Source organism: Cryptomeria japonica, chromosome 1 (assembly GCF_030272615.1).
Source record: "Cryptomeria japonica chromosome 1, Sugi_1.0, whole genome shotgun sequence".
Lineage (NCBI taxonomy): Eukaryota > Viridiplantae > Streptophyta > Pinopsida > Cupressales > Cupressaceae > Cryptomeria > Cryptomeria japonica.
This window is the reverse complement of record NC_081405.1, coordinates 73,830,013-73,850,875: the sequence shown is the minus strand read 5'-3', so window position 1 is coordinate 73,850,875 and position 20,863 is coordinate 73,830,013. Positions and strand designations below refer to the sequence as shown.

Below are 20,863 nucleotides of genomic sequence, written 5' to 3'. Positions count from 1 at the left end.
GAGAAGTGTGAGTTGTGCGACATATTGAAGAGTAATTTGAATTTGCTAAGTAGACTTTGTGCTACTTTGGGAATTTGGAAGTAGAATTGTGCGTGGATAATAAATTAGAGACTTTGAGGTTTACTTTATTATATTTTCAAAAAGTTCATTAATTGCATTCAAGTAGCAACATAAAGACTTTGTGCTTCATTTGTTATTTGGAAAAATATTGGTTAAAAGAGTTATTTGTAAAGAGGTTTATAGGATAGTACTAAGGTGAATAATTTGAGCTTCATTGCTATTTTCTTGTCCCATAAGTCATTTTTAGACAAGGAAGCAATGAGAGGCTTTGTACACTTATTGAGACTTTGCTTCTAATTTGTATATAATTTTGAATTATTACGAGTAAGAACTATTATAGGTATCAAGAAAGGAAATCCATTCTAGATAGAGAATTGGGAAAATACTTACTCTGAAAAATGAGAGTTGAAGTGGTTGTATCATCTTAGATTAGTGTAAAGTTAGCGGATAGAATAATATTAGATATAGATTGCAATAGAAAGGGGGAACCTTCCCTTATACATAGGAGAGATTGTATCTTGCCTTCTGAAAGATATTTATTTTGCATACTATGGTGAAAACCCACATTTTGTAAACCTCCTTGAGTTTACAAAATTTTCCCCCAACAAGTTAAAACATCTTGTAATTATAAATGATAACCACTAAGTTGTTTAAAAACTAATAACAACTAGATGCCCATATTCCAGTAACAATAATTGCCATTGTAAATTTTTTTATCAATTACAAGCACTCTAGTAACATAAAACACAAAATGGCTCTCATAGCGACCATTGTGCCCACTCCGACAACAACTATTTTGAATGCATCTGCTCTCACAACATTTCCTACTCCCCCTATGGTCTCTGACCTACTTGCTTATGGGTTTGTGGTTGGGATTGGGTCTGGGCTTGAGTCTATGAGTCCTACGATTTTGGTGGGCGGTGATGATGCACCTGCTACTACAAATGGTGGTCATGACAAGGCTTCTGATGATGGTGGTTCGATGAGTGCTAGGGTCTCTCCTAGACATTTTTCTACTGCTAGTAGGCAAAGCTTTGCTTGTGTTGCTAGATCTATTGCTGCTCATCCTCCCAAGGGGAAATCTTGCCCTCTTCCGTGTGCCAAGATCTCCCCTATTATGGTTTGTGGCCAAGATGCGTTTGAAAATGTTGATTTCTACCTGTGTACACAAAAGTGTGATTGTCAAATAATCAAAATATTAGAGACACACCAATAGAACATTATACATCAAAGGATTAATTTAACAAACAAGCTAAACAAAACTATATCCTTTTAAAAGAGTTACATTGTCTCTCTATCTCCAAGGATTCCTCTAGTCATGGTTTTGCTCTTAGATCATTGAGCAATTGACCTTTACAATGACAACTCAAAGAACAAGTGCTATGATAAAATGATTTATACGATTATGCAACTAAGATCTATGAGATTATAACAAAGCTTGCTATAATGAAGATTTTATGCTATGATAATGAAATTGTAATATCAAATGCTTCTCAATTGCACTAGTGAGAGGGACTTGTGTAGCACAATGTACATCAGTTGATAATGAAATAACCTTGATCATGTGTAGCCTTGATAATGAGAGGATGAGTCTATTTATAGAGGAAATTGTTAATCAGATGGCTAAGGTTGAATTGATTTAGCAACGACTAGGATTTCATGAAGAGGGCTTGATCCTCAATCCATGTTTGCAACTTCCACCAATGTCAGGGTGATAAGTGGTATCATGAGAAGGCTTGAGAGGAGAGAGAAGAGGCATAAATGGCTGAAGAGACATGAGGGTTACCCTAGGGGGTTTGGTTAGGGTTAGGTTAGTGGATAAAGCTTTTATCCAAGGGATGAATGAATGTGCAATGGTTAAAGGGCAATTATGGTCAAAGCATTGAATGCTTGAAGAGACTTGAGAGTCAGATGGATGGTTGAGTTAGAGGAAAAGTCCCTAACCAAGGGTCAAAGGTAGGTTAGTTAGATTAAAGCCTTTAAGGCTTAAGAAGACCTTGGGGGTTAACTTATGGAAGGGAGAAAGCTTTTAATGCTTTTGAGAAGTGAGTCCTCCCTAATCCCTTAATTTATGAATGTGCGAATGTTTAGAAAGGGATTAGAAGAATTTAGAAGAAGGGTTAGTGTGCAAGTGGGTTTTCAAGGGATGGATTTTAGGATTTTGATTGAAATAAAATTCATTTATTTCAATCAATTATGCAACTTGCATTGGATGGACTTGATTTATTTAAATGTGAGGGATTTAATTAAATGTGAAAGGGGAATTTAATCAAACAAAGATGATTTATTTAATTGATACGGCTAGGTGAATAAAATAAAATAAATTGAATAATTTATTTAAATAATAGAAGAAGGGGGTCGGGATAAATTAATTAATATTAATTTAATTAATAATTGACAAGGGGGAAATGATTAATTAATTATGAATTTAATTAATAGCTAGATGAATGATAATTAAACAAATATAAAATTTATTTAATCAAGTGGACAGAAATAGGTGTCTACACTACCAACACTGTGGGTTGGTGTGCAAATTTGCTGGATTTTGGCCTTCTCTCCCTAATATACATCATTGGGTGAGTGATTCTTGGAAGCCTTTGGTTGCTGGTAACATTCATCTTTTCCCTTGTGTTGAGGTTTTTTTCATTGCTTCCTTTGCTTCTTCTGATAATTGTCACTTGGTGTTGGGCAAGTTGTGGGCCTGGGGAGTTAAATCTCTCTAATTCAAACCCTAGATAACTTCTTTTAGCCCTCTTACTAAACCACTAAATGTGCATCTGGTGTGGGTTCGTCTTCCCAATCTTATTCATTTTTGGGAGCATTATTGTTACAAGACCATTGGCAACTCTATCAATTGATTCTTGAAGTTTGATGATTCAATGTCCTTGATGGTTCATTCTACTTTTGCTCACATTTTAATTGACATTGACATATCTTTGCCTCTCCCTGGGGATGTGGTTCTTATGGTTGGGGATAGGTCATGGACTTAAATCATTGGATCATGAGGGCCTCCCCTTTCACTATCATAGTTGCTTCTTAACTGGTTACTTAGCTTCATATCATTCTCTCTCATGCCATAAAGGTGTTGCTATGTGGTAGAAATATGCTAGTGTTGATCATCTGACTGTCAAGGCTCCTGATTCTAATGACTCTTCACATGTTGATGATGACTCCTCTTGGGATGAGGTTGTGCCTCTTACTATTGTTGCGGCCTTCATTGCGCCTTAGATCCTATTGGTGTGGCATCTTCAGGCCTTGAGGTTTTTACTCTTGTTGCTCCTATTCTGCAGCAACAATGTGCTCTTGATGAGTCTGCTCCAGGTGTTGTTCTACAACAATAGTCTGCTCCATGTGCTGACAGACACTATGAGGGGATTTCCTTGCTTGATCCCTCATGTAATAATGTTCCTAATAATAGTATTGCTTGGACTGTTGTTTGTCATAGTCATAAAGGTAAGTCCCCCCCTCCCCCCAACTCTTTTGTCTCAATTTTTGGGTGATTCTCCCCAATTTTGAGGTGGGTTCCTAGCTTTATGCTATTGAGTTGTTGTTGGTTTGGTTGGCCTTTTAACAATGGTCTTTCTGACCTATTTTTATTGACCTGTTTGAATTGAGCCTGTATAGGGTCAACATCCTTCTTTTGTTGCCTTTCTTTTATGCTACCTTTGGGATGTTTGTATACAAGGTCAACACCCTTGTTTTGCTACTTTTTATAATAATAAAAATAAAACACAAAAAATGGTATTTAATCAAATTCATTACTATAGTATATGATTTTAGTAAATACACTAAAAAGAGCAAAGAAAAATATTAGCACAATGTGTATATAAAATTTAATGTTATGATGAATACAAAAGGAAGGGTGGGTAAAAGTTCTAGTCTCTACACTACCTCCATCTCACTCCTCAATTTTTTATGCACCACCATATTAAATCTCATTGAAGATAATAAAACTTGCTCACATGTACTCGATTGAATAAGAGATAATTGTATACACCTAAAAATGGTTTGAAGATAGTTAATTAAATAAGCAATTATTTAATTAATCTCCCTCCCCAATTTAATTGAATTCATTAATCAATTTGATTAAATTCCCCCTTTCATCTACTTATTAATAAATCTAAGGATTTATTTAATAGGTTCATTTCATAATCCCCTTTGATTAATTAATTCAAATTAATTAATCCTCCCCCTACTTCCATTAATTCTTCTAATCCCCTAATTAATTAAAACAAATCAATTTATGAGTTGTTGAGAATTAATTAGTCTTTTCCTATTATTTGAATTTTTAAATTCAAAGTACCCACATGCCTCCTAACTTCTAACCACCTAACCTAACCATCCCTCTAACCTAACCCATTACATCTAACCCTGGGTTTAATTAAACCTATCTTAGCTTGCACATCCTAACCTCCTATGGTGTGGATACTCTCCCCTTGAGACACATGACATTCTTGGGCCACATGTCCCCTCTCTTGGAAGCCCCTTGACACTTGTCACCATAAAGATGTCAAATGTCCCCTTTCTTCCAACCTCTTTTCCAACCTTTTCCAATTTCACCATTGATATCTTCAGACTCAGTCTTGATTGTTGATTCCTGCCACCTCACCCCTGGCCTTGGAAATCCTATAAATATCCCCCATTTTTGGAGCAATAATCATCCCATCTCATTTTCATTTTAGGCATTGTTACTATAGGCATAATATCTCTTAGCATATCATTTGAGCATTGTTATTATAGGCAATTGCATCTTAGATCTAGCTTAATTTGATCATTTTCTAGCATAATTGTTGAATCATGTAGCTTAATCATTCTCTTTTCTAGCTTAATTGCATCATTATTATTTCAAATCCTCCATCTAGGTGTAGTCAAGTCACTGGAATTCGCTTAGCCAGATCTGAGAGCAAATCCACACTCGCATCTCTTAGGAGGCGATAGATCGCTTTGCCATGGTTTTATCTTTCTTTGTTTTAAATTTGCTCACCATGCTTGTAATGATCTATTGAGTGTTTGTGTTGCAGCTGCAGGTATCACACTTCACATGCACGACAATAATCAAATCCCATTTTCCTCCAAGTAGCTTAAAAAGAACCAATCTAATGTTTGCACATTGCCTTAATCTTCAATATGTTCAAGCAATACTTTTTATTTACTAATTTAACCTAATCAAAATTTGAAAACTTGAATATAAAGATTTTCATCAACCAAAATATTCTCTAAATTTTCCTATTTTTGTACTCATTGTGCCCATAAAGGTGAAGTGCTAGTTACACTAAGTGTGTATTGCATTTTATTGGATTAGCATAGACTACTCTTAAGAGGAAAGTTTATTTTCATTTACAATAGTATATCTCTATTATCAAAAATAAATAAAATATAGAGAAATATAAGGATGGACATGGTATGCACTTTTTCCCCTTACACATATTTAATAACTAAATTGATAAACATTCCCTGAATGAGGGGGACTAGATGAAATATATACATCAATGGTAGATATTAAAATGACAATGATCAAATAAATTGACCATACAATTTACATTAATACATGATTGTGACATGAAGCCTTGTCATGTTGCAATAAATCTATTTTTGTGATACATGAAAAAGATCTTGACCTCGTGATTATTACATTTTCTAAAATAATATTATTTAAATAGTCATAAATGATGGGGAACTAATAAGATATTTTTATTATATTTATTTCTCTATTGAAATTAATTTTCTTTAGATGGAAGTAAGAACTCTATTTAGTCTACACATAAGTAGATGCATTTCAAGTACCTAATTTGTTGTATTTATCCATTATTGAGCAAATACGTAAATTAAGTGTAATTGTTACTTTTTAGTTAGTAGATAATGTTGAAACATATAAGTTGGATGAATTCATGATCATTTGGTTCAATGTGCATGTCTTAAACAAACACATACATAACTTCATTTTATTTAACTAATTTGTTTCACTTTGTCATCAATGAACAAATATGTGAATCAAGTATATTTGTTGATTTGAGTTAGTAAATGATGCTAAAACATATTAGTGTTTGGACTTCATGGAATATTATGTTAATTTCTAAACTTATTCATTACCCTATTTAGAAGAAATGCATGCTAAATGAGATGCAACTATCTAAATGAATTTTTTTTCAATTTAACAATTCTTGTATTTTAGATTTTATTTCATGATCCTATGTGCATGTCTTGAATGTATTTAGATAAAAATATATCATTAAACAATGTTCTATGCTTGTGATGCCTCAAAAAAATGTGTTATAGTTATAAAAATGTAGTATGATATTCCCTCCTATTTTATCATGTAAGGAATGTAGAGAGTATATAATAGAAGCATCTTACAACTATCGTTTTTTCAAAGTGTAAGAGCGATTAAAATATTTTAACATTATGACATATTTATTCAATCATTGCGTAATTAGAAAATTACAAGTTAATAACATATTTATTTTTCTTACTAAATGAGAGAGATATTATATATCTATATTAGTCTATTAATTAAATCATTATATAGTAGTGGAATTAATTACTAAGAGCACATACAAATTTCTTGTGCTAAACATTCTATTTTTAAAGGATTTTTTGTATGCTCAATATGGTTATCAAACACATTTGTGATGTGTAGGAAAAGTGGTCTTAAGCTAACATGTACATTAACCTAGGTCAAATTCTTCTCCCATACATCATTGGAGATGTGAGTGATCTTGACTTGTTGTCCATAAGGAAGAGCCATGCTATCCTAGATTCACACTTTTGCTGATTGCATGTGATTGTGTAATGTCCCCAATTTTAGCCTTCTAGCTAATAGGAGTAATAAGGAGAAATTAATTAAATTAATCTTATAAAGTCATTAAAATAAATTAATTATTAAAAAGTGACTTTATATTTAATTAATTTAATTAAAAAGTGACTAAAGTATAACAATAAAATAATTAATTAAATAGTCACTTAATAAAATAAATAAAGTGTACCTACCCTCTTCTAGAAGCCTCTCATGATGGGTTATGGAAAAAGATAAATAGAGGAGGGTAAGAGAAGGAAGGGGACTAAGATTGGAGATTAGACATGATGAAATGACTGATGTGTGGCATTGGTAGAATCTTTGAGGACGCAAACCTTCAGTAGATTGAGGAAGGGTTGGACGAAACCCTAGTTTTTTCTTTTTCGAGTAGGTTCGTGATGGAATCTACATTGGTTCCTAATTTGTAAAGTCTTCTTTGAAGACAAATTTGCATAAGAGTGGGAGACATTTCCAGTCTTCCAAATTTGAGCTTATTAAGGAAGTTGATTGTAGCCATGGTGACTATCCTGAAGAATTTTCAGAGTTAGCAAATGGATCATCATTATTAATCAAACTCACTCAAGGAGAGGCCGATTTCTACAGCAGGAATATTATAGTGATATCACATGCTAATTGGTGACAATTTTGAAGTCTGAAGCAAGTTTGAGGTTCAGGGCCATAACCCAGATTTTATTCATATCTCATTACTAAAGCATCAAAGGCTCATTAAAAAGGCAGTGTTTTATTTGAAAGACTGAGGCGATTCACTCTTGGGTGAATTGAAGGAGGATTGGGGTGTATTTGACCCAATATATGCTGTCAACAAAATCAAACCGGGTCTGCTATCCTCCCCTTCGATTTTGTACATATCTATCCAATTCAACCCCCAAATTCAACATTAAGGGTGACGCTACATTGATGCAACCTAGGTGATCATTTTTGTGACAAGTCGTGGTGATATCAGTTGTCTACAATCGTGGCCTTATATCTAAGTACTGCAGCAGTAAGGACAGATTGTGTGAAATTTCGATTTGGTCTTGGGAGTGTCTTTTGACATCATTCCTTGCTTATACATATAAGGCGATTGGTTCAGGTTCTTTCCCAAACTCCCATTGTGAAATTTCAGTATGAATGAATAGAATTAGTTGCAGGTTTGGAGTTCTCAGAAGTGTAAGATTTGACCATCTATGACAATTCATGGTTTGTTTAACAATTTTCCCATCACAATAATAAAGGAGTTAGAGGTTTGCCTTGGAGTCTATTACCTTGTTGCATTTTTTACTGAGGTATGATCTGATTTCTGAGTACAAAATTGTGCTGCATTGCAATTAAATTGTTAATAGATGCTTTCTGAAATATCATTTCTATAGGATAAGCAATATAAGATGTTCTTTTATTGAAATAATGTTAGTGTGGAAGAACTATATCAATCTGAAACAAATTTGAGACAGTATCAAACAACTCATACGCAGTCACAAAAGAAAATATCCCATTGATTTCAAGCCTTTACGAATGAGGGATATTACAGTGGTATTAGAGCGGTTTCCTGTCATCCTGTTGGGGAGGTATAGAGAGAAGATGGCTTTCGACAAATCTACTATTGATTTGATAAGGGATTTGCAAGCTTTGATGAATGATCCGGAAACAAAACAGGGATTTCTAAGAAGGTTTGGGAAATCGAAAAGGGAGGAAATTTCTCAAGCTACAAGTGATAATGGAAAAGCGTTCATACGAGAGCATACTATGAGCATGAATGAAATGAGAAGACAAGGTCTATGCTTCTCTTGTAAAATTCTATGGGAGCTGAATCACAAATGTATGGATCAAAGGATGGTTAAAGAAAATAAAATTCATGTGTCCTCAACTGATGGGGAAGTGACTAAAAATAACGATGTAATAGCAGCCACTTCTATGATTCCAATTAATGAAGATTCTTCCAAAGGAAATAAAGAGGAGAAGGGTAACGTTCTGATTTTGGACAATAGTTGTTTACCTTTTCATTCTTATGAGATTATTGCTCATATAAATGGGGGAACTTGTGAAGACGAGACTCCAAGTGTTAGCTCACAAAATGTGAGTGTTGAGAGTGAAAATTCCAATAGAGATGCACTTGTGAAGCTTGAAGAAAATGACAGGTATGTTGATGACATCAAACACATATCTTCACTTTATCATGAGAATGATGATACCTTGGAATCATCTATTGATGATACTCAAGAATTAGGAGTTAGAGATCAGTTTGGAGGCATGAATTCAGATCTTGAGCATTCTGATTTTTTATATAAGCCTTGGGAAGATATGGAAATTGACCCTCTTCTTAGTGGAGCAACCACTAGTGTTTTGACTACACATGATGAAGGAGACACATTGCAATGGCATGATATCATCACAAATTTGTTTGAGGGCAGCTGCATTATGTTGTATACTTCTTACGAAGTTGCAGACCTTACACATGAAAGAATTGGTGAAGATGAATCTACAAGTAAAGATGATGAAGCTTGCATTGAAGAGGTACTTGGAAAGGGTGAATATGGTATTCAATGGTATGACGACTATTCTGATTTTTATCACAGGAGTCATACTTTATTTCAGCATGAGGCAACCACATTGTCATATGGAGATTTCAAAGGCAAGGACAAACAAGTTGAAATCGATCCTTATTTTCTATGCATGAACAACAACAATATGTCTTCACTTTCTTGTGATATGACAACTTTTAATTGTGGAAAAGGAAGTACTATGGTTAGTGCACATGATGCAAGTAGAGGACATAAAGATTTTGAAGATGCATCTCATTTTGGATAAGTTTCAAGCACTTTGGAGCAACTGATATGGAGCAATCCCATAGGTTGATTGATGGATGGTTAGAAAGGGCAAAGCAAGCCAAGATGTTGGCTCAACAAACATAGCTCCATCTTTAACATATTTATGATAGGCAAGAAAATTTTGAAGGTGATGATGACTTTTGTGATGACATTTATAGCGAAACAACTACTCAAGAGTTGTATCCCTTTTTGGATTCAATTGAGATGGCGGCTATCTATTTGTTGATTGGTGATTTAATCTTCCTTGATTATGCATGGGTTGGTTGCTGTCATGATTTGTTTTCCAAAGCATTTTCAGATTTGGCATGGACTACATCAGTTTTTCATTAGCACAAGAGTGTGTGCGGACATACCTATTTGAAGGGCAGTAAGTATGAGATGGATCTCTTTGATTTACAATGGTATGTTGATTTCTATGACGTCATTCATGTTGTTGATCTGAATAATCTAAGCGATGTTGAGTGGTTGTTTGTGTTGTTTCATTGGCATGTGGGAGTTCATTTCCATATTTCATTGACGGTCAACTTTCATGGATGGGTGATTCATGGTGATTTGAGGAGTCATTTCATCCTCATCACAAATGGTAGGATTGATGGATTGGTTTGGGATCCAGGCATTGTCAGGGCTGAGGCTTGCACTCCTATGGCACATGATGAGGTGTTCGAAATGATTCAGCAGATACAGTTGGTGTTACAAGAGCTTTGGCATGTTGATATGGACATTACATAGTTTTTCATTTAGGATCCAAGTGGTGATATTGTTCAGAGTGTTTGGTTGAGCAGTGGAGATTGCTTGGGGTCAAGTAATTTCAGGAGGGGCGGATTTGTAATGTCCCCAATTTTAGCCTTCTGGCTAATAGGAGTAATAAAGATAAATTAATTTCTTATAAAGTTATTAAAATACATAAATTATTAAAAAATGACTTTATATTTAATTAATTTAATTAAAAAGTGACTAAAGTATAACAATTAAATAATTAATTAAATAGTCACTTAATAAATAAATAAATAAAGTGTACCTACCCTCTTCTAGAAGCCTTTCGTGATGGGTTATAGAAAAAGATAAATAGAGGAGGGTCTGATGTGTGGCATTGGTAGAATCTCTAGGACGCAAACCTTAGTAGATTGAGGAAGGGCTAGACAAAACCTTAGTTTCTTCTTTTTGGAATAGGTTCGTGACAGATTCTACTTGGTGCCTAATTTGTAAAGTCTTCTTTGAAGACAAATTTGCATGAGAGTGGGAGACATTTTCAGTCTTCCAATTTGAGCTTATTAAGGAAGTTGATTGCAGCCATGGTGACTATCTTGAAGAATTTTCAGAGTTGGCAAATGGATCATCATTATTAATCAAACTCATTCAAGGAGAGGCGGATTTCTATAGGAGGAAATATGCTGATTGGTGACAATTTTGAAGTCTGAAGCAAGTTCGAGGTTCAGTGCCATAACCCAAATTTTATTCATATCTCATTACTAAAGCATCAAAGGCTCATTAAAAAGGCAGCGTTTTATTTGAAAGACTGAGGCGATTCACTCTTGGGTGAATTGAAGGAGGATTGGGGTGTATTCAACCCAATATATGCTGTCAACAAAATCGAACCAGGTCTGCTATCCTCCCCTTCGATTTTGCACATATCTATCTAATTCGGCCCCCAAATTCAACATTAAGGGTGGCGCTACATTGATGCAACCTAGGTGATCATTTTTGTGACAAGCCGTGCTGATATCAGCTGTCTACAATCGTGGCCTTAGATCTGAGTACTGCAGCAGTAAGGACGGACTGTGTGAAGTTTCGATTTGGTCTTAGGAGTGTCTTTTGACATCATTCCTTGCTTATACATATAAGGCGATTGGTTCAGGTTCTTTCCCAAACTCCCATTGTGAAATTTCAGTATGAATGAATAGAATTAGTTGCAGGTTTGGAGTTCTCAGAAGTCTAAGATTTGACCATCTATGACAGTTCATGGTTTGTGTAACAATTTCTCCCCATCACAATAATAAAGGAGTCAGAGGTTTGCCTTAGAGTCTATTACCTTGTTGCATTTTTGATTGAGGTTGCATGCCAAGTATCTGACGTAATGTCTGCAAGTCTATGATGTGATTTCTGAGTACAAAATTGTGCTGGATTGTCATTAAATTGTTAATAGATGCTTTCTGAAATATCATATCTATAGGATAAGCAATATTATATGTTCTTTTATTGAAATAATGTTAGTGTGGAAGAACTATATCAATCTGAAACAAATTTGAGACAGTATCAAACAGCTCATACGCAGTCACAAAAGAAAATATACGAACGATTTCAAGTCTTTACGAACGAGGGATATTACATATTGGGGATTGGTTGAATGTGGGTGCAATTAACTAGGTAAAAGAAAGCTAAATTGAATAAGATTGGCAAAATACAAGAAGTACAAAACAAAAATGCACAAGAAAGTTACAAATCTAGGAATGAGATACAAAGATCTTGGTGTTGAAATCTAGTGTGGATATAGGTGTTATATACTTCTATCCTGAAAGTTATTTTGTCATGATCCGGTGTCGAAATGGGGTCAAGGCCAACTAGGTTGCTATCCTCCAAATTTCAAGAAAAAGTGTCCAAATACTAATGCCCAACTTTAGTGTCCAAGGGTTTTCTGCCATTCAAAGTTTAAGACTATTTGTCACTGTCTACTTTGTTTGTTTGTATCATTGTCTTGATCATAATCCTTTTGGTCTAAACCTATACACATGAAACAAAGGAAAAGGTTGTGTTGTATAGGGGCTTTCCTAATTCAAACCCGATGTTGGTGTTCCTACCTCCAAAAAAGCAATGAATGATGATTAAAATCATAGAATGCTTCATCAAGAGAAAACACAAAAAAATAACAAACTGAAATCGTTATCTTAAGCATGAAAACCTTGCTTGAATGTCATGTAAGGTTTTGTTGACTTACTCTCATGAAGTCTTGCAAAAGGGTTACAACATCATGATAATAATGATGAATCATAAACAATGAGTGATACTTCATAGAAAATCATTGTGGCTTGATAATTCCTTCAAACTTCTTCACTTGATTGATCTTGATTGCTTAGGATTTGAGAGAGAGAGATTCTTAGGTGTTGCAAATGGGAGAGGGGGTTGCTTTTATATGCAACTAACACATTTTTATAAGAAAACTTTTCAAAGAGGCCAATATAAGATTATATCCATTAAAGACTCGAAGCCAACATCAATTTTTTTGAAATTGGGGTCAAACCAAGAGGACACTAGCATTGAGTACTAATGTATTGCCTTTTTTGATAATTCAAGAGCCCAAATTGAGAGGAAACTAACACCTAGCTCTAGTGTCCAACCCAATTTGATAGTTCAAAGGACCTAACAATGCAAAATGTCATCAAGTTTGCCAATCCAGTCTTGAAACATGCATATTTTTATATGATCACACATAAGAACCAAAATGAGTGCTAAACATTGCGTGAAATTGTGAGGGGTACATAATTTATGACACTACAAGTAGAAGCCATTAATGGAGTCCTATTAGTTTTGAAGGAAACCTTGTATGATTCTAAATTTGTAAAAATATAAAAAAAATGTAATTTTATTTTTTAATTTCATAATAGCTGGCATCTTTGATTTGATTCTAAAAAAATCTATGTTTTTAATGAAATTCTATAAATTCTAGTGACAGCTTCACCATCTTTAATTCCATTAGATATCTCCTCTTTAGAATGGACATATACACACTCACTTCCAACCACCTTATTCCCCTGGATTCTTAGAGAAAACAACTTCTCACACTGAGTTGCAAGGTATACAAATCATTTGTACATTTTGTTTAGCATATTTCTATTATTTAATTGATCATGTGGTTGCATACTTTCTTTGTAACTTTCCTATGTACACCAAAGATGGGAAGGCTACCTTTGAGATAAGTTGGATTGTTAAAAACCCCTCTTCACTATGCTAAAGTCTTTGATTTTACCAATGAAAGAGTGCCTCCTTGGTTTTTTCGTTCTTTCTTTACTTTTGCAATAATATATTTTTTAAACTTTTTGGTGAAATGATTTTGTGTAATGAAACACAAGTGTTGTAGCATGAGGATGAAGCTTGGTACAAATGTTTTTTAAATTGTAGATTGAGTCCAACTTCAGTTAGGCAATCATGATGAATTTGATTATCATTATCAAAAGGATTTCCCTAGTGACATTGAACATCCTCATATGAGAGGATTATATAAAGGATGAGATAACTACACCACCCTACTCTACTACCCAACGTCAAAAGAGAGACACTTTTCTTTAATTTTTTTATATTTGTGTCTAGCCTAACAATTGTTCAAATTTTGCAGAAATTTTTGCCAATAATTTGATTGATGTTATATTAGTTTCATTCTCATATATAATATTCTTTGTACTAATTTTCATATTCTTTGAAAATATTGAATGAGTATTTTAATTTATGTTGTTTATTTATGATCTTAGGATTAAAATACTATTTTTAGTATATTTATTTTATCTAGCCATTTCATGTTACTATGCCAATTAGGATACAAACATAGTAGACTATGTAGATAGATTTTGTACACAAGATGTTCCATCTCTCTACACTCTACTTAAACATAGCTTTTCAATGGTTAAATAGTCAATAGAAAAAAATTACATTTCATCCCTATAAAAAGGTGATAATTAATAAATTATATTTCCTTTCTAAATATTGAATGAACTAGCATTCATTAAAGAAACTCAAATTATTGAATAATGTAAAGGCATAAATTTGTTCCCAATAGCTTGGAGTATATATATGCCATCACTTACACAAGTTATTTGAACCATTGAAGACATTTTTACATAGATTTATTGAATAATTTAAAGATCTATAATTTGTTCCCAAAAGCTTTAAGTGTGTGTACACCCTCATATATAGTAGTTATTTGAGTCATTCTTAGCATTTTACAATGATTCACTAAACATAAAGGTATACATTTGTTCCCAAGAGCTTGGAGTGTATGTACACCATCATGTATAAGAGTTATTTGTGTCATTTTAGAAATTTTAACATAGATTTTAAATTTATTTTATTTTCTTAATTTGCAATAATGATTGTTTTTGTTTCTAGGTTGACATTCAAACTTAGAATCCACTTGTGACAAGTGGGATTTTCCACCATGGAGTCACTTGCCCTTTCACAATCCAAACTTTAAAAAAATATAAAACACATATTTCAATTTCAACACATCCTCTAAAACTATAAACAAGCTGAAATCAATGATATTACCAAATTCAATTTTTAGACATAATATAATTTAATTATAATAAATGTAGATGAAATAGAATTTCACCTATAATATATGATCTTTTAATTGTAATGATTTTTTTTACTTTCCACTAAAATTATTTCATTAATTTTTATCCTATAAACAATGGATCATTATTATTTTTATTTTGAATAAACAATGAATTATTATTTTTTATATAATTGACTATTTGAGTATAGAAAAATTATCTCTATAAGAAAATTTTGCTATAATTGAAAATAATTATTTTTTATAATGGTGCCCATTGATAGACGCCAATATTTTTTCTCTGCGGTGTTAAGTATTTGGCTACCCGTATTGTACACATCACAAACTGCACAGGCTGAGTGCTCATTTATTGAAAAAGAACAGTGGGAAGAAAATTTTGATCGATTGATCTGAATAAAGTTGTACTGGAAGCAATCTTCTGTGTTATTCAAATCACATACATGGCGACGCCTGGTAAGTAAATAAATTTGTAAATTCTCTTTTCTACTGTTTTATTCTTTTACACGTATTTGCTAATGAAAATGAAAGAAAAACCCTAAACCCTTTTCCCCCTTCGAAAACTTGGCTGGGTCAGGGTGTTAATATGTTATGCTTGTAAGTTGAATTTTCTTTTATTTTGATGACAGTTTCGTTGTTATTGTGCGAAAGTTTTCTGGCTTTTTCTCTTGTGTTGTCTCAAGTGAATTGCGTAGGTTAATTTTATAGAATGTTTCATTTTATCTAGTTTTCTTATGTATAGTACATTTACATTTCTAGGGAATAGTGGCATGTTATCTATGGAGCGGGAAATTTAGCATAAACACAGTAAATTTTCAACAAAAATAACTTTCAGATAGCACAGTTATAACTATAAGTGGCCTCCCATAACAGTTGAATTAGAAAACAATTGAGATTTGAGATCTCTGCGGGGCACTATATCTAACATAGGTTTTTTCTGGATTGAGCACTGTTGATGACTCAAATTAATAAAAATTCTGCCCTTATTTTTGCTGAGAGACGCATCCCGCAGCCCTGGGGATGGGGACTATTTATACTATTTAATAAGCTTGTTGACACACATTTGCAAGTGCAGAGACTTCTAATTTGTAATACTCCAAATAAACAATGTATAAAGACAGATGGATGGACATCAAACAATGGGCTAATTATTTGAAGGATGGTGTCACTCATACAAAGATGCAAAGAGTGCATGTCGATTATCCAAATTTGAAATGTAAATAATCTTTTGGTCTAGGATGTATAGATAATGCTATTGTATTCTGCAGCAGATTTTTTGAAAATTAAGAATTTGGTCTGCAGTCTGCAAAGATTAATGAAAATTTATCATGTATAAATTTTTCCAAGCATGGGTGAGGAAAGAAAGGATAATTTTGTAACTGGATATTTAACTTTTAGCTAAGACGGAATAATTTTGCAACGGGGTTCGTAAATTTCAGATTTTTCAAGATGTATACAATTCCATTCTCTTGTCAAGAAAGAATGAAAGGAAGGAAAGAATGAGTTTTTTTAAGAACTATACAAGGCCATTCTCTTGTCAGGAAGGAAAGAACAATTGAAATGGTAGAGCAAACGCAAAACAAAACTAGGTCACACCATTTTTCCACAGCAATATCAAAAGAATATAAAATATGATATTAATTTTTGGATGATGTTCTTAACTAAGTTACCGGGTTCTTCCCTGCAGGCCTGGGTTCTGGTCCTGGTTGTTAAGTTTAGGATCAGAAGTTTTTTTAAAAATTCAGAAGTATAAGAATTATATCTCTGATATAGAGAATTTGCCTTGATCTCAAGGTCAATATAAAGTGAAAACTCCTCACAATTTTTTATAACTGACAACGTGCAGTAGATATCTGTTATGCTGAGGATATAGATTCAACTGAAGACATCGACACTTCCTTCTAATCGCTGTCTTTCTACAATGTATTCGATCTGAGTATTGGGTTTGCAGGTTGAATATTTACAGCAAATATATTATCTACTGGTCACACAGTAGATATCATTGACTAGTTTTCACGTATAATCACAGCATATAATTTACGGATGATGCAGCATATAACTTTCACAGGCTTTACGTATAAACACCACAGGTCATTCACCGACTATCGCTTGTATAAGAACAAAATGTAATTTCCACAGATGATCGGATTTGCACAGCAATATTCTCACGGGCAATACAAATGTATACGCAGCATAAACTTCCTTTTTCGTGTCACCTAAAGCCTGCGATTTAAGTGATAATATACCCGATAAAGGGTCATGGACAGACATGACCTCAATCGGGGTGTCACTACAAGAAAGGGTGCGAAATGTATAAACACCTGATATACAAACAACATTAGTTATCCGTTAACAAATTGATACTAAATAAAAGAAACTTATAATATAATAAGGAACTATTAACATAGTTTAGAGAAGTAATGAAATCGCTGATATAAGACAGCGATTATAAATAAAATGTTAATAAAGGTCATGACAGCAGTCAGGGGAAAGATATCTCCTGCTGCTAAACATCAACAATGGTTCAGCCCGAGTACTGGTTCTGGTCCTGGTATGTCCCTGGGTTCGCCCAGCGTTCTGCCCAGGCTTAGGATTGTGTTTTTACAGTAGATTGAACTGCAAGCAATATACTTCATTAATGAAAGTTAAAACAGCTATTTATGGCTGCAGAATCGCAGATGAATTATTTTGTTAGTTTAGATTTGTTCATATACTTGGCCTTGGTATAACAAATTTATAATTCACATTGATCAACATTTATTAGAGCAGAAATATATATACGAACCCAAACCGGCAACTTAGATATTATGATTTTTACATTTTTTCTGTACTAATGAACCCAAACCCCAAAAACTTTTACCGAACCAGTGAACTGGATCTCCGAACCCAAATCGGCAACTTAGATGTTCTACATTGAATAGAATGGGATTTATAAAAGCCATGATATTGTTCAACCACCCAAACTTCCCAGCAACTAACTTTTGTTTTATTCATTAACAATAAGTGAACCTATTAATTTATTTTCTACTAATGTTCTAATTTATTTATCATTTATCTATCCTATAATCTAACCATTGAAGTAATATTATTCCAACATACACCCTTTATTACATCAATCCGAACAAAGTATGGAACACTGCAAGGACTGAACACAGCAGCCCTTCTGAAAATTTTGATCTAGCATCTCCACCAATTCTTCTCACTCACCTAGGAAACACCAAACTGAATACATCAGCAGATCTCTTGACTGACAAACCTATAAAATACCTGCCATTCCCCACCTTTCTCATGGAAGGGACTGAAAATGAAACTGGTATTGCTTCTCATGCAATGTATCATCTCTGAGTGAGAAGTTAACTCGAGATCTAAGTTACCGGTTTGGGTTCGGATTCGGGTATGGATTCGGGTAAAAAACAAAATTCTTGAGTATGGGTATATATATATATATATATATAAGTTTAAACATCAAAATTATAAAATATAATTATATAATTTATAAACTATCACTACCATTATTGATTATTACAATGATAATATCCATACAAAAAAGAAATATACAATGTGACTGCTGCAATGATATATTACAGCAGTTATAAACATATCAGATATTATAGAAAATAATATGATACAACATCATTCAACCACGAAAAAAGGATCCTAAGTTAGAGAACGACAGAGATGAATAAGAATGGAATTAGGACAGAAGGATGAACAGAATAAGGACATAAATAAAAGCAGATCTGCAGTAGTCTAGAACAGCTTGGTGTGATAGAACAAGAGAATATATGAGCAGCCTTATGTAGAGGATAAGAACAGAATTCAGAGCAGACTGGTGAAGCATATTGGAAAAGATCAGAGAGACATGGGTTTACATGTTAAAAAAATATTAAAAAAAGTGTTTTTTTTATTGATTTTGGTGTTTTTATGACCCGTGGGCCCCTTTTTTGGGAACCCACGGGCTTGGGTTCTCCTGGGTTTGCCTGGGTTCTCCTTGGGTTCCACCCGGGTCCTGCCCACGCAGGACCCACAGAGAACCCATCTACCTGGACAGGACCCGGGTGGAACCTAGGGAGAACCCAAGGAGGACCAGGACCGGGCAAGAATCAAGACCCGGAGACCCAGCCTGAAATGCCAAGAACCGGTATCTTAGCTCGAGATGATAAAAATCCCTCTAACCTTGGATTCCTCCAGCCTCCAATGAGATTTGCTTTACACTCTAGCCAATAGAAGTAAGTAGCATGTAAGTTTCCAAATATTTTGAAACTTTTGTCAAGTATAGCACGTATGGCCTATAGAGTACAAGCATAAGGTGACATGATAAAAAATATTCATCTTAAAATGTTGGACTCAATCGATAATACGCCTTTTACAATGTGTTCCAAAAACCAAAAAAACAAACTCCCCAAATCTTCAAACTTGCGATCTATTATTTTCAATGCTTGCAAATAATTATGAAATGGCTTCCTTCCTCAAAACTCCATAAATACCTTAGACATCCATGTACTTCAAATATAACATGATCATATATTTATCACCACCATGTATAAATCGGAAATCCTACCAATGCAAAAAATATGCACGCCAAAAAACATGAGAGGAAACCATTAACCATAGCAAGCAAACACCAAAAGGCTAATCACCTGCAATCTCCTTCTGTTAACCAATTTCAATTGCCAACGTGCTTTCTTATGTCATGCATAACAAATGAAATCTTCAAAACAAGCTTCAACACCTTTGTTTGAAGGGGTCTTCTCATCACGCACAATAAAACAATGAAAAATGGAGGCAATTTTTCATGTGTGACCTTCTGCTTTAAACTGCTCACTGAATACTAATAATATCTTCAAAATGTTTCTGGGTTATTCTCCTCTTCATCAGCTTTCCAAAACATTTTAAATTTTTTAATTTTGTTAAAAACTGTGAAAGATATCACAGTTTTTTTGAGATTGCATTAGAATGGTATAAACAAATGCCATTTTAAATTTAAAACCAGCTACCAACAAAAAATGGCATTGCACTACTCACAAGCATTGCAAGGATAAATGCTTTGATATCTCCAATCAAAATAAATGTTTCTTCATTCCATTTATACGAGCTCAAAATGGAAATCTGATATCGAATTGAAATGGTAGAGCAAACACAAAACAACATCAGATCACTCCATTGTTGCAAATCAATATCATAAGAACATAAAATATGACATTAATTTTTGGATGATGTTTTACATTGAATACAATGGGATTTATAAAAGCTATGATATTGTTCAAGCACCCAAATTTTCCAACAACCAACTTTTGTTTTATTTACTAACAATAAACTAACCTATTAATTTATTATCTACTAACATTCTAATTTATTTATTATTTACCTATCCTATGATCTAACTATTGATGTAATATTATTCCAACAAGAATAAGATTTAAGAATTGTATGATGCCATTCTCTTTCAGGGAAACAAAGAAAGGAAGGAAACGGTATCCTTGGATGACAAAAGAAAGTCAATAGCACCGAAAGTTTAGAATAACTAATTGGGAGTGAAAAGAGGTTTTGCTAAGCAAATGGGAAAAGCTAAAGCCAAATATATATTTAAAAACAGTGTTCCACGGGCGTTGGGGACGGGGGGACGCATCTCCAGGATGGGGGGACCAAGGGCCTAAGTTTGGGGACGGTGGCGGGGGGGTGCCGAGGTGGTGGTGCTGATATAGTTATACATATACATATAGTACTTGAAAAACTAGTTTTGAAAAGATGTATGACAGTATTACAGTATAAGAATTGCATTTCAAATGAGACTAGGAAATTTGAAATACTATATCTAAATACCAAGATTTCTAAGTTGTGTTGTTATATGGAGCCTAATCAGACTCGGAGGTTAGATTTTCCCTACTTCTATCGGCGCGGTTTCCC

General features: G+C 33.8%; 1 protein-coding gene across 10 annotated transcripts in view; it reads left to right on the top strand.

Moving 5' to 3' along the window:
- Positions 1-10,812: 10,812 nt before the first annotated feature.
- Positions 10,813-20,863, top strand: part of LOC131041926 (uncharacterized) — a 30,153-nt gene continuing 20,102 nt past the window's right edge. For 4 of the 10 annotated variants that reach the window (XM_059207636.1, XM_057975186.2, XM_057975182.2 and 1 more), the window contains exons 1-2: positions 10,813-11,533; positions 15,223-15,412. Coding sequence is in view for 2 of the 10 variants with exons in the window: in XM_059207602.1 (XP_059063585.1) it covers positions 15,400-15,412 (13 nt within the window). In the remaining 8 variants the exon portion in view is untranslated. Of the gene's footprint in view, positions 11,534-15,222; positions 15,413-15,532; positions 15,554-20,863 lie in introns of those variants that run through there. The other 6 variants (XM_057975183.2, XM_057975181.2, XM_057975187.2 and 3 more) reach the window with 4 other exon arrangements.